We start from the raw sequence: 15,162 nt of genomic DNA, 5'->3' as shown, positions 1-15,162 counted from the left end.
CAACGCTCCATTTTAGTGCCAAGTTCAGTTTGTGGCATTTTAACGCATGGCAATGCACTCAGGCTCTGATAGTGCTTGATGAAATAACTTAGTTTCTGCATACTTTTACATTTTATAGAAGGCAGTTTCAGAAAAAGCCAAACGTGAGGTGGGGGTTTGGGATGGGGATTGTCCTGTAACTCAACGCTACCAACCTTGATGGAACTGTGATTCACTGTCTTGATTTACCTAGGGGGCTGAATGCTTCATTAGGATGGTATGACAGACAGATTATAATTAACTCTACAAATCAACAGCTAACTTTCCCCAAAGAGATCATTCCACACCCGACTTGCATCAGTCTTGCTCTATATCACATCCGTGCCAAAATAACTGACTTTTCAGGGCTGACACACACATTTTTTGTTCTGAAGGTTTGTTCTCGCTCCAGACAGGCTCTGGAATATTTACTGTAAGATGATTATTATTGAGAGTGAAAGGTCAGCACATTTTTTTCTCTCCCATTAGTTTTCCTCTCTCTTCTCTTGAAGGCACAGACCCCTTCTCAGAATCTGGGTTGCACAACTATCCTTTGGCACCTCACTGAAAGAGTGAGTGACTGCTGGCACACTATTCCATCATGGAAGCATCACGGATGAGGTGGACCCTGCCCTCACATGACATACATACATGTGTCTGGATTGCAATCAGTCTCCCTGGCTGATTTAATTGGGACATTCCCCCAGTGCCCTAGCTCAGTGTTTAATCCAACTTAGGACCTGTAACGTTCTGACACACTGTCTTCATCAGCTAAGCCGCCCATTAGCCTATTAAGTTGGTATAATTTAAATGAGAAGAGCATATCAAGGCACAATCAGCATTGTTGCTACAACAATGGAGCACAAGCCAACTGTGCAAGGCCGATTGCGTAGTGTGCGCCACCTGCTATCACAGTGCAGACCGCCAGTGCCAGGTTGATACCACAGTGTGAGCCACCTAAAGGGAGCTGAGCCTGTCACATTAAGCCCTCTGCACTGAGGCATCCATTCTCGGCACATACACTGGAGTGAGAGGAGCATGTGACAATCCAACCAATAGGCTTCAAATTCTGGTGCTACACTGGCACATTGACTGATCTCCTCTGCAACACTAGTGCTTCATGTTAATATGTTACCACAGTGTCCAGAAGCAGAATGTCAGGCATTAACGCATCTGACAAACGTACCTCAGCAATACACCAATTTACTGAAGCAACTAACTATGGTTACGTCCAAGGACATTCCTTCTTCTCATGAGGCAGTGTTTTTAAAGTGTTCATTTATGTATCCTGCGACTGATAGCAACCCTCAGAGAAGCATTTTTACCACCATATTAACTAAACAACAAAAATAAACAATCAAATTACTGCCTTATAAAATTAATCCCACTCCTTTTTTCTGATTTAATACCGCCTCTACATCTTTTGGAACATCACTATTCATAGTGTCATTGAATCGGGTCTGTGCTGGTTTACTGAAAGAGTTATTGAATTATTCCTTCTCCCTGCTTTCCCAATAGCTCTGTAAATTTTTCTACTTTAAGTATTTATACAATTCCCTTTCAAAAGTTACGACTGAATTTACTTCCACCACCCATTCAGGCAGCACATTTCAGGTCACAACAATTCACTGAGTAAACAGTTTTTTTCCATCTCATCGCCTTTGGTTCTTTTGCCAATTATTTTAAATATGTCTTCTGGTTATCAACCCTTCTGCCACTGGAAACAGTTTGTCCTCATTTGCTTCGTAATTTTGAATACCTCCATTAATTCCCCCCTTAGCCTCTCTCTCTAAGGAAAATAACCTGCTTCTCCAGTCTCTCCACATTACCGAAGCTTCTCCATTCCTGGTACCATTGTATTAAATCTCTTCCGCATCCGCTCTAAGGCTTTGACATCCTTCCGAAAGTATGGTGCCCAGATTAGACACAATACTCCAATTGGCATCTAACCACTGTTTTATAGAGGTTTAGTATAACTTCCTTGCTTTTGTACTCCATGCCACTTTTTAAACAGCCTTCTCAATTTGTCCTGCCTTCTTCAAAGCTGTGTGCACACAGCCCTAGGTCTCTCTGTGCCTGTACCTGCTGTAAAATTGCACAATTTAGATTATATTGTCTCTACTCATTCTTCCTCCATTACATTTAATATGGCTTGTATCTGTCCATTTTACCATTCTATGCTCTCATGAAGTCTCTTCTCTCCACAGGACCTGACTGGGCTGCTATGTGGTTCTTGCACTTTCTGTTCTTATGAAAAGACTTCCCATTTATCACTTAGAATCTGTCACTCTGCTTTCCGAGGATTCCAAGATTGACCTGTTTGTACCACAAATGAATGTCTGCCCTGCTCGAACATGGAGGGGCCGTCGATGAAGGCACTGCGGCAGCAGTTCCAAGTAAGTAAACTAGGTTGCAGCTGGCAGAAAGATCAATAAGATATCACACCTAACGCAGTCAAAGTGCATGACTAAGTTTGGGGCCTTCTTAGTCTTTTTACTTTGTACATTTACTTTAAAAGTGCATTAGATAGAACTGCAGAAATGATTTAATAAAATGCAGTGACTGATATTTTGGAGAGGGTGGGAGATAAACGACCAAAGGTTGGGGTTCAGTTCATAGCCTCATTGAAATCAAGTTCTGGAACTATGATATAGCCTAAGATAGCTGGATGACTGCCCAGTGCAGAGTTCTGTGGCAGAGCCTGACATCCTCCGTTTGGATTAATGAAGAGGTAGCCAACACAAGCTATTTAGACAAGGAGGGAAAGAAGTGTATACAAAAGCATGCCACAGAGCACACGCTACAGGAAGAGGTGATTTTCATGACACTGGTGCCGCAGAGGCAGATGTCAGATGTTGAGGTCACAGTTTTCCCTTTACACCCTCACTGACTTAATCACATTCTGTTTAAAAAAAGCCTTCCCAGGAACAAGAGTTTACAGCATGCCCCTCGGCTGACCTTATCTGCGGCTGTCTCCACGTAGCATGGGTCCTGAGGGGCAGCCAGGAGAGGAACAAAGCCTGAGAGGATCTTGTCCTCCTCCAGAACAAGCAGGGTGAGGTCCTCATCCGGGTCCTTGTACAGCGGTACCTCTGACTGGTTGACAGCTGTGAAAATGTTGCAGAACTCTGCCAGCATGGCCCACACATCGATGGCAATTCTGAGGAGAGGAAATTCAACAGAAAAAAACAAGAGCCAAAGGTTAGGTCACTGGGGAGAAGAAAGCGATGCTCAGCAAAGTGTTTTAGGATGTAAAGACATTGTTAATAATAAAACATTCATTCGGAACTAGAAAAACAGATGATGTTTTTATTAAGTCAGTGCAAGAACAGTTCCGGATTTTGGTCTCAAACGATTACCCAATTAGGAAAAAAGAAACAGATGCAGGTGTTGTGACTTTGAGCTTCAACACTCCCGTTCCAATTAATATTCGGACAGTATTTAATATTTACTGAATGCCTTTTAGCCCATTGATATCTAGTAAGTTAAGCATTTCCATCAAAGCACACCTCTCACAAGAGGCACTGTCACTCATAGCCTTGAGTAACGGTTGATGGTGCACTTCACCATAGTAGTTTGCAAATTTAACTGCAGCAGACACTTGGCAGTGCTGACACTTTCCCAGTGTTCCCCACAAACAGTGACTCTCTGCAAATAGTAACAAAATCCAAGGGACTCATTGAGAAGAGCGTCACACTCCCAAAGACTCAGCGCATATAATGACAACCACCCCAGAAACTCGCCCCAAAGAGCGACTCATGCAAAAAGTAACACTCTCACAGGGACTCACCGCAAATAGTGACACACTCCCAGAGGCTCACCGCAAATAGTGACACACTCCCAGAGGCTCACCGCAAATAGTGACACACTCCCAGAGGCTCACCGCAAATAGTGACACACTCCCAGAGGCCCACCGCAAATAGTGACACACTCCCAGAGGCTCACCGCAAATAGTGACACACTCCCAGAGGCTCACCGCAAATAGTGACACACTCCCAGAGGCTCATCGCAAATAGTGACACACTCCCAGAGGCTCACCGCAAATAGTGACACACTCCCAGAGGCTCACCGCAAATAGTGACACACTCCCAGAGGCTCACCGCAAATAGTGACACACTCCCAGAGGCTCACCGCAAATAGTGACACACTCCCAGAGGCTCACCGCAAATAGTGACACACTCCCAGAGGCTCACCGCAAATAGTGACACACTCCCAGTGACTCACCCCAAAGAATGACATATTCCCAGAAACTCACCGCAAATAGAGACTTGCTCCCAGAGACTCACCCGAATAATGACACACTCCCAGGGACTCGCACCAAATAGTGACACACTCCCAGAGGCTCACTGCAAATAGTGACACACTCTCAGAGACTCACCCCAAAGAATGACATATTCCCAGAAACTCACCGCAAATAGAGATATGCTCCACGAGACTCACCGCAAATAGAGATATGCTCCACGAGACTCACCCGAATGACACACTCCCAGGGACTCACACCAAATAGTGACACACTCACAGAGACTCACCCCAACTAGAGACACACTCTCAGGCGCTCATTGTAAATAGTGACACACTCCCAGAGGCTCACCCCAAATAGTGACACACTCACAGGGGCTCACCCCAAATAGTGACACACTCCCAGGGGCTCACCCCAAATAGTGACACACTCCCAGGGGCTCACCCCAAATAGACACACTCACAGGGGCTCACCCCAAATAGTGACACACTCACAGGGGCTCACCCCAAATAGTGACACACTCACAGGGGCTCACCCCAAATAGTGACACACTCACAGGGGCTCACCCCAAATAGTGACACACTCACAGGGGCTCACCCCAAATAGTGACACACTCACAGGGGTTCACCCCAAATAGTGACACACTCCCAGGGGCTCACCCCAAATAGTGACACGCTCACAGGGGCTCACCCCAAATAGTGACATGCTCCCAGGGGCTCAGCCCAAATAGTGACACACTCACAGGGGCTCAGCCCAAATAGTGACACACTCACAGGGACTCAGCCTAAATAGTGACACACTCACAGGGGCTCACCCCAAATAGTGACACACTCACAGGGGCTCACCCCAAATAGTGACAAACTCACAGGGGATCATCCCAAATAGTGACACACTCCCAGGAATCCCCTGCGGGTCGTGAAACGCTTCTCGGTATCCTCTGCAAACACTGATGTACTCACAGGGATCTACTGCAAATACTGAAACACCCCCAGCGTCTTACTGCAAACTGACACACTCCTTGGTATCGCCTACAAATTCACATTAAATACCACTAGGAAGAAATAATTAGGGTAACAAGGGCACAAAGATGTACTCTAGTGAGGAATCACAGAATCACACAGTGCAGAAGAGGTCCTTCGGCCCAGGATGTTCAACATCTGTCACTGAGGGCTTCGGTAGCACCACTACTGATTGAGTTGGTCAAGTCCTGAAGGACATAGCTGCCAGACTGGGACTGCAGCAGGTGGTGAGGGAAAAGCCTACCATCCTCACAGAACTACTGGTTTCAGATCCATGACACTATTGATAGGAGTGACCACCTCAGTTCTCGTGGAGACAAAGCCCCACCTTCACTTAGAGAATACCCCCCATTGTGTTGTGCGGTACCATATGACCATAAATACATTTGAATTTAGGAATTAGGAGTCGGCCCTTTGAGCCTGCTCCGCCATTCAATAAGATGATGGCTGATCTGATTGTAACCTCAACTCTGCATTCCTGCCTACCCCACGATAACCTTTCACCTCCTTGCTTAACAAGAATCAATCTAGTTCTGATGGGCCCTGGATCAGAGTTGGCGGGGAGGACTGGATCAAGTTCGGGTTGGGTGGGCAGGGACATGGATGAGTTTGCCATGCAGACACCTCAAATAGTTCAGCACTCAAATGTCAGCCTAGGTTATGTGCTCAAATCTCTGGATTGGAACTTGAACCCACAACCTTCTGATTCAGAATTGAGAGTGCTACCTACTCAAAGCACCTTTGTTCTCACTGTTAACCATGTTACTGGTTTTAGCTTTGTCTGCAAATGTTGATAGCGTGACTATGTCCAACTTCAGCTAAATTCTATATCGGGTGAAGCAACAGTGACTCATGGAGACACCACTGTTTACATCCCTCTAGTTGCAAAAAGCATCTATCAATCCAGCTCTACTTCCTGCCCTTTGACCAACCTCCTATCCATGTTGTCACAATCACTTTAAACACCATGTGCATTTGAGTTATGCAGCACTTCTTCAAACAGCTTTCAAAATCCATATACACAACATCCATTGCATTTCCTTTACTAATAAAATCCATACTTCCTCAAAAGCCTTAATGAAATTTGTTAGATAAATCTGAACTGAATGTCAGTCAGTAGCTCCTGGCACAGAAACAATGAGCTGAATGGCCACCTGTGTGCAATGCACTTTCTATGCTTCTACATTTATCGGAGTGATAACTGCAGTCCCAATTTCCTACTTAGCCATGATCATTGGGCACACTGCAGATTTCCCTGTGATAACTCAACCTCTCTCTAAGGGCAGGGGCCAGTGATTTATAAACAGGTGCCAATTGATAAAGAGTTTCCTCACACATGGTCTCTAACTGACCATGGGATGTGCCTATTTAAATCATATTCTAATTTGGAATATGAGAGTGGTGGGCTATTAGGAATAGGTAAGGTAAAGCAGTCACATCAATATGTGCTCCACACCCCAGGTTCCACACGAGTCACACTACAGGAGGTCAGGCAACACCATCTACCTGTTCAGGTATGTCAGCAGTGTTTCAATATGTAGCACTTGAACCCACAACTTTCTGACTTAGAGGCACTTGCTCCAATCCAGATACTTAAGTACAAAAATCTAGACCCTATGCTAGTACTGAGGGACTGCTGCATAGTCAGAGGTGCCAGCTTTCGAATGAAACATTAAACAGAAGCCCTGTCTGCCCTCTCCTGTGGACACAGCAGATCGCATGGCACCATTTAGAGGAGAGTGGCAGTTGTACCTAGCGTCCAGGCCAATATTTATCCCACAACCAAAAGATTATGTGGTCAATGTCACATGGCTATTTATAGGATCTGGTTGTATGCAAACTGGCTGCTGTATTTCTTATGATACATTTCAAAATAATTTCATGGGTTGGACATTGTTTTGGGATAGCCTGAGTTTGTGAAGGGTACCATAGGCACGCCAGTTTGACTTTATTTTTAATAATTATATTGAAGACTCAGTGGCATTACTTAGAAGAGAAGCAGGGAGTTCTCCTGGTGTCCGAGTCAACAATAACCCTCAATCAAAACCACCAGAAACATATTAATTGGTTATTCATCTCATTGCAGATATAGAATACCTACTATGTTCAACATCAAATGCAGCAAGTCCACTGCAATGTGATTCACTGTATTGAAAGCACTTCACTCTGTGGTAAATATGACATCAATGCAAGCTACCCAATCTCTTTTCAGTGTTACTGGGATGCAAGATCGGGCAATCTTGCAGCGATTGTTGTTTCAGCCAGGATATCATTCACAGCAATTTACTGTAGGCTCCACACATTTAACATGGCTCTGAAAACATGTCTCATAGAGCACCAACAGGCCAAAGCCCATGGTTTATGCATTCATGGCTTGGACATTACAACCCGTGGGTGAGAAGGACAGAATCTGCATCCTTCTAAGTTTGTAGCTGCTGAATCCTCATGACAGCCTGTGTCCAGTGCTAAGAATATTGTACTGCTACTCACTGTCATTTTGCATTCAATCTAAAATCCTTTAAGATAGTGGTGGAGTGTGTGAAGACTTATTAAAGATTCAATGTTCTACAAGAAACTTGGATTATATTCAAGTCTCAGAGGAATTTTGCCTCAGAGTAATTTCAAGGCAGCCACCCTGCCAGGTGTGCTGCAACCTGCCAGCAAAAAGGGAGGGACATAGCCCTGTGGGTCTAGCTGCAGGCCTTCAGTTGGCAGCCTCAAAATGATCAGACAACAATGACTAGTTCTTTCAATTCTCAGCCTCTCAAACCCGAACACTAAACAGAAGCAAGTTCCTGCTTGCAAAAAGTTTCATTTTTTCCCACTTCCGGAGACGTGTTTCTCTACAACTTGTTCTCGTTTCTCCTTCATTTTGCACCAATTTTTCTCTCGCTTCTGAAGGTGCTGACTCTCACTGGGGGACAGTTCCTGAAGGTGCTGACTCTCACTGGGGGACAGTTCCTGAAGGTGCTGACTCTCACTGGGGGACAGTTCCTGAAGGTGCTGACTCTCACTGGGGGACAGTTCCTGAAGGTGCTGACTCTCACTGGGGGACAGTTCCTGAAGGTGCTGACTCTCACTGGGGGACAGTTCCTGAAGGTGCTGACTCTCACTGGGGGGCAGTTCCTGAAGGTGCTGACTCTCACTGGGGGACAGTTCCTGAAGGTGCTGACTCTCACTGGGGGACAGTTCCTGAAGGTGCTGACTCTCACTGGGGGACAGTTCCAGAAGGTGCTGACTCTCACTGGGGGACAGTTCCTGAAGGTGCTGACTCTCACTGGGGGGCAGTTCCAGAAGGTGCTGACTCTCACTGGGGGACAGTTCCTGAAGGTGCTGACTCTCACTGGGGGACAGTTCCTGAAGGTGCTGACTCTCAATGGGGGACAGTTCCTGAAGGTGCTGACTCTCACTGGGGGACAGTCCCTGAAGGTGCTGACTCTCACTGGGGGACAGTACCTGAAGGTGCTGACTCTCACTGGGGGACAGTTCCTGAAGGTGCTGACTCTCACTGGGGGACACTTCCTGAAGGTGCTGACTCTCACTGGGGGACAGTCCCTGAAGGTGCTGACACTCACTGGGGGTTCAGTTCCTGAAGGTGCTGACTCTCAATGGGGGGTTCCTGAAGGCGCTGAGTCTCTTTGGGGGTTCAGTTCCTGAAGGTGTTGACTCTCACTGGGGGACAGTTCCTGAAGGTGCTGACTCTCAATGGGGGACAGTTCCTGAAGGTGCTGACTCTCACTGGGGGTCAGTTCCTGAAGGTGCTGACTCTCACTGGGGGACAGTTCCTGAAGGTGCTGACTCTCACTGGGGGACAGTTCCTGAAGGTGCTGACTCTCACTGGGGGACAGTTCCTGAAGGTGCTGACTCTCACTGGGGTACAGTTCCTGAAAGTGCTGACTCTCACTGGGGGACAGTACCTGAAGGTCCTGACTCTCACTGGGGGACAGTTCCTGAAGGTGCTGACTCACTGGGGGACAGTTCCTGAAGGTGCTGACTCTCACTGGGGGGGACAGTTCCTGAAGGTGCTGACTCTCACTGGGGGGGTCAGTTCCTGAAGGTGCTGACTCTCACTGGGGGACAGTTCCCAAAGGTGCTGACTCTCACTGGGGGACAGTTCCTGAAGGTGCTGACTCTCACTGGGGGACAGTTTCTGAAGGGGCTGATTCTCCTGATGGTAGAATCATAGACTGATACTACCCAGGAGGAGGCTAACTTTCCCCCTGTGCTTGTGTTGGCTCGTTAGTAGACCTATCCAATTAATCCCAATCTCCTCTCTTACCCCATAGCCCTATAGATATCTTCACTTTTAAGGATTTATTCAATTCTGCTTTGAATGTTACTATCAAATCTATTACCAGCACCCTTTCAGGTAATGCCAGGAAACAACAACTTGTGGTAAAATATTGTTTCCTCATGTTGCCTCTGGTTCTTCTACCAATTACTTCAAATCTGTGCTCTCTGATTACCTATGGCAATGCCGCAGCCTCACTGTTTACAACAATTCGAGTTTTGTATCATCCGCAAACATTAAAATTATGTTCTGTATACCCAAACCCAGGTTATTAGTCCACGTAAAAAATAGCACTGGTCCCAATGCTGACACTGGGAGTGTCAGCACTATTTTGCTTTCTAGCCAATTCTTAGCCAATTTTGAATCCAGCAGCCACCGTACATTTAATCCCATGGGTTTTAAATTTGCTAGCAAGTTTATTTATGTCGTATGTTGTCAAATGCTTTTTTATAGTCCAAATATATGACATCAACTGCACTACCTTCGTCGACCCTCTGTTACTTAATCGATGAACGCAATTAAGCTAGTCAAACACAACTTTCCTTTAACAAATCTGTGCTCACATTCATTTATTAGCCCGTACTTTTCTAAATGCCAATTTCATTCTGGATTATTGTTTCTAAAAGTTTTCCTATCAAGACATTAGGCTGACTGGTCTGATAACGCCAGGTAGCTGACTGTAAAGGGCTCAAAGCTAATCCCCATCCTTTGTTCTCCTGTAACATCCACAAGTGCACACCCAGTTGGGGTCACTGAAACAGCCGAATCATCTGAAACTGCCAGATTTTCCACATACTAACCTAAAGGCACTGAGGTAAATTATAATGGCCCTGCTATCACCTTGTCTGATATCATCTAACTTAACATGGACGGGGATATGGTTCAGCCACTCAACCAGCTGAGCCAATTCAGGGAGTTGTGCATTCATTTCAAAACCTGCAAAGACAACACAACCTTATTCATGAATCAATACATACTATATGCTTGAAAACACCTTTCGATATATCACTCACATTACTTTAAAACACAGTGGCTTTTATTATTTAGATCTCATAACCCAAGATCCCATATACAATATTAAGGTGAATAACCACGTAATTTGTTTTTGAGCACGTCGGTGAGGGATGACGCCCCTCCCCACCCAAACCACTGAATATTCAAATAGGATCTCAGCACTATATTTCACTTCAAGGACAGCACCCTCAACCATGCAGAATTACTCAGTGCTGCACTGGAGTGTCAGCCTGCATATGAACTGAAATCCACAACCTGCTGACTGGGGGCTGAAGGTAGGGATTTTTTATCTGCAGGACTGGTTTGAGTCTATAACATGGGGGCAGCTTCAATATGAAAACATAGACCAAAGTATTCACTATTCTCTGCACAGGCTAGTATAATAAACGCCAATCCCAATAAATGACATGCACAGGGCAGAAGTACAATATCACTGTATACCAATCAAGTGGAAGCTAGCCACCATTGCAATCATAAAACAAAAAGCAGGATCATCATGAGGGGAAAAATACTGTATGGAACTTGTAGCATCAGGATTCAACACTAGATTGAAAATATTAAAATGAAGCCTCACACTATTCTGACTTGAAACTGTCTCGCCGTTCCTTCACTGATGCCGGGCCAAAATCTTGGAACATCCTCCCTAACAACATGTGAATGTACCTGCAAAAGGACTGCAGCAATTCAAGGAGGCAACTCACCGCCAAGTTCTCAAGGGCATTTAGGGATGAGCAACCAATGCTGGCCTTGCCAGTGACATTCACTTCCTATGAATGAATAGAACTCCTAAAGGGAGTGCTGCAATGTTGGAAGTGCCATTTTTTGAATGAAGGCGCTAAACTGTCTGCCCCTGGTGGATGAAGACCATCTCAGTGCACTATTTCAAAGAGCAGGGGAGTCCTCCCAATGCCCTGGCCAAAATTTAATCCCCAGCTAAAATCACCAAACAAAGATTATTTTGTATTTTATCTATTTCCTGTTTTGGGACCTTGCTGTGCTCAAATTAACTGCTCTGCTTTTCTATATTACGACACTGAATAGACTTCAAAAGTACCATGGATTGTTTTAGAATGGCCCAAAACAATGAAAAGCTCTATAAAAATGCAAGATTTTTCTTCTTAAATTGCCACCTCCTTAATCTCCATTAATACCCATTTCTGCCATGCATCCCACATTAGCAAGAACCCAAAGCCAGCATCTTAAGCACAAGACATCCCTAACCACATTTAACTTCACAGAATTGCAATTTTTCAAATAGATTTTTTTGATAGGAAAAAACTTCTAAAAAACTTCAGTTTCTGAAAAGGGTTATTTTTATTATTTTAAACTATGATGTAATGGGAAACAGAGATGCATTTGGCTGCCAGCTGCTTTAAGAAAAGTGTTTACAGGGTTAAAAGCACAAACACAGAACTTTACATGACCCCTAAGTAGAAAGGAAAAAAAAAGAGAAGAAAGAAATGATGTATTGCGCTGGTCTTAGATAGTTTATCCAAAGCTGGCTGGGCAGACAACAGACGGATGTGATATGGCTCTAGTCTAATATTCCAGCCTCTCTACTTGCTTGCCCATGAGACGCTCCAGGCTCTGCTCGCCTCCTCCCTGTGCCCCTCTGTTGACTCTAGATCCTTACGAGCCAAAGCCATTACACGAGTTAAGTCACATACAACCCATGGGTGGCTGCCAAGAAACACCATTGTATAGCTGCAAGGCAAAGGGAAAATAAGGAAAAGGAGAAAGGGGGTTGGGGGGGGGGGGGGGAGAAAGAGAGAGAGAGAGAGAGAGAGAGGAGGACCTGACACTGACATAGAGCAGTCATGTGACAGTGCTGCAGCCACACAGCTCTCGGTGTGACCCAGATCCTGTAAATACTCCAGCAATCTCAAGAGTACCACAATGATTCCCATTATGTAACCCCAGTCATGGGCAGGCTGCCAACTACAAAACAAAGAGGACTTTCTGGCTTGGCCCGCTTTCTATTTTCCTATCCCAGCTCTGGGCCAAGACAGTGTCATACAGCTGTGCAGGAGTGAACGAAGGGCTGAGACTCCCAGCCGCTGCAGCTCCAAACTCAGCCCAGTCATCAGGGCAAACTCTTCAAAACTTAGATCATGGACAGTAGTGTGCTTCACAGCTTTATCAACACTTAGTTCAGCATTGCAGCAATGCTGACCCTTACTTGAAAGAATAACAGGGGAGGAAATCAAATTTATTGACTAGCCTTAAGAGAACTCAGTTGCACACGGGAGTCTGCGCCTGCATATGTGCCCACGTAGCTGTGTGCAACTGAGATCAATAAAAGCTACATAACCTCACCTACAAGGGTGAAATTTGGCAGATTGTAACAATTAACAGGAACAAGGCGGCAAGTTTGAATACAGTGAATTCTGACATGGTTACATTTGAAATAATCTCTTGAATGATTTATCACCTGCTCATTCCAAGCAGTTTCCTGCAGTGCAGGTGTAACAGCTAAACAGAGATACAAAATTCAATATGATGCCATTGGATTAGTGGATAACCTATTAAGACATCAGCTGCTCAGCAACAGGCCCAGTGACTTAATAAACACCTTCACAAATAGGAACAATAGAAATCTGGGCAATACTTCTGCAAAGTCTGCAGGGAATATTTCTTGAATTCTCACATTCACTTGTGTGCCATTTATCTGCATATCTTGGCTGTACATCAGTGCTATCTCGATGGAACGAGTGCAGTAGATAAAACCTGCACTGAGTTCCAATAAAAATTTAAATTTAGTGAATGTTCCATATGAACATGTGCACTGCCAACACCCAAAGACACCTTTCTAAATTTACTAGTCATTCGCTTTTTGCCTTGTGTTTATTTGCAGAGTTAGTTCAAATATGTTTAATCATATGGTGAGCACTGATATAACCATGGAAACTAATTGAGAGGAGTCAGGCAATGTAAGGGAACTGAATTAGCAAAAGACAACGTCATTAGCATCTCACACATAGACAGGAAAACATGACAAAGTGCTTCCTCCACAAGAGAGGGAGAAATTGCAGCACTGAGTTGATCAAAGGTGGCAGGTTTTTTAGGAAACATCTGAAGGTAGGAGGCGGGATTTAGGATGTGGAACCAAGTCCGAAGAGCTTTGGGTGTAAGCTGGGACACAGAGCAGGAGACAATTACAGAGAGGTGGTCATTTGGAAGCCAACAGCCCATTTTGGATGGAGCTTCCCAATCCTTCACTGAAATAAAACATGGAAAGAAGAAAGTTATGGTTTTCTAATGCTGTATTCTTTATAACAAGACCATACAGATTCCCCAATGGGTCAGTGAGTTTATCCAGTAATTAGCTAAGCCACACTGACCAGGGAACTAGTTTGTGCTATTAGCTATGACAGCGGTGGAGGGATGTGTGTTTGGGGGGGGGGGGGGTAGGCTTCAATGGGAGAGTACACCTCTGTGGCTGCAGCTGGAGTGGGTGGGTGGGTTGGGAATGACAGTGAGGGTTCTCCTCTTGCTCAATACTGAGTAGTGCCCTGCTGGAACTGCCCTTGCAAATGGTGTGTGAAGACATGGGCAGACTTAGCTGTGTTGTTCCCTACAGTTGAATAGCATGCTAGTACTCACTCTCTGGTTCGCATGTGAAGATGGCCAAATGGGACAGGGACCAGAGGGAACACACACTGCCTCCAAGTGAAGAAGAAAAAGTAGAAGTTGCTAAATATGACTGTGCAGACGCAGGCTACAGATATTTACCCAATGACAGGCATGAAATGGACTCTCTATTCCACTCCTTTTCAAAATACTCTGTCCTCATCTATGGACTGGGCAAAAGGCGATCAAATGACCATCACTCCCTGTATCCCTTTTCATATAGAAATGAACATCATGTCAACAAAAAAAAAACTTTTCACAACAAATAAGATAAGGCAAAAGATACGGCTGAAGCATTTGCAACAATCTTCGGTCAGAAGTGCCAAGTGGATGATCCATCTCTGCCTCAAGAGGTCCCCAGCATCACAGATGCCAGTCTACAGCCAATTCGATTCACTCCACGTGATATCAAGAAACGGCTGAAGGCACTGGATACTGCAAAGGCTATGGGCCCTGAAAATATTCCGGCAATAGCACTGAAGACTTGTGTTCCAGAACATTCTGTGCCCCTAGCCAAGATGTTCCAGTACAGCTACAACACTGGCATCTACCCAGCTATATGGAAAATTGTCCAGGTATATCCTGTATGCAAAAAAGCAGGACAAATCCAACCCGGCCAATTACCGCCCCATCAGTCCACTCAATCATCAGTAGGGTGATGGAAGAGGTCATCAAAAGTGCTATCAAGTGGCACTTGCTTAGCAATAACCTACTTAATGACACAGTCAGGGCCATTCAGCTCCTGACCTCATTACAGCCTTGGTTCAAACATGGACAAAAGAGCTGAATTCCCGAGGTGAGGTGAGAGTGACTGCCTTTGACATCAAGGCCGCATTTGACCGACTGTGGCATCAAGGAACCCCAGCAAAACTGGAGTCAGTGGGAATCAGGGGATAACTCTCCACTGATTGGAGTTATACCTAACACAAAGGAAGATAGTTGTGGCTGCT

General features: G+C 45.2%; 2 protein-coding genes across 2 annotated transcripts in view; one reads left to right on the top strand and one right to left on the bottom strand.

Moving 5' to 3' along the window:
- Nucleotides 1–15,162, bottom strand: part of smg6 (SMG6 nonsense mediated mRNA decay factor) — a 418,703-nt gene that overhangs the window by 191,143 nt on the left and 212,398 nt on the right. Inside the window, 1 exon segment of the mRNA XM_078548325.1 lies at nt 2,977–3,178. Within this exon segment, the coding sequence (XP_078404451.1) occupies nt 2,977–3,178 (202 nt within the window).
- The window catches only part of poldip2 (polymerase (DNA-directed), delta interacting protein 2), a 508,944-nt gene that overhangs the window by 485,972 nt on the left and 7,810 nt on the right, over nt 1–15,162 (top strand). The gene's annotated exons all lie outside the window — the stretch shown is intronic.

The sequence above is a fragment of the Cetorhinus maximus genome, chromosome 9 (assembly GCF_964194155.1).
Source record: "Cetorhinus maximus chromosome 9, sCetMax3.hap1.1, whole genome shotgun sequence".
NCBI classification, from domain to species: domain Eukaryota; kingdom Metazoa; phylum Chordata; class Chondrichthyes; order Lamniformes; family Cetorhinidae; genus Cetorhinus; species Cetorhinus maximus.
The sequence above is the reverse complement of the archived record's forward strand: the minus strand, read 5'-3'. Positions and strand labels throughout refer to the sequence as shown.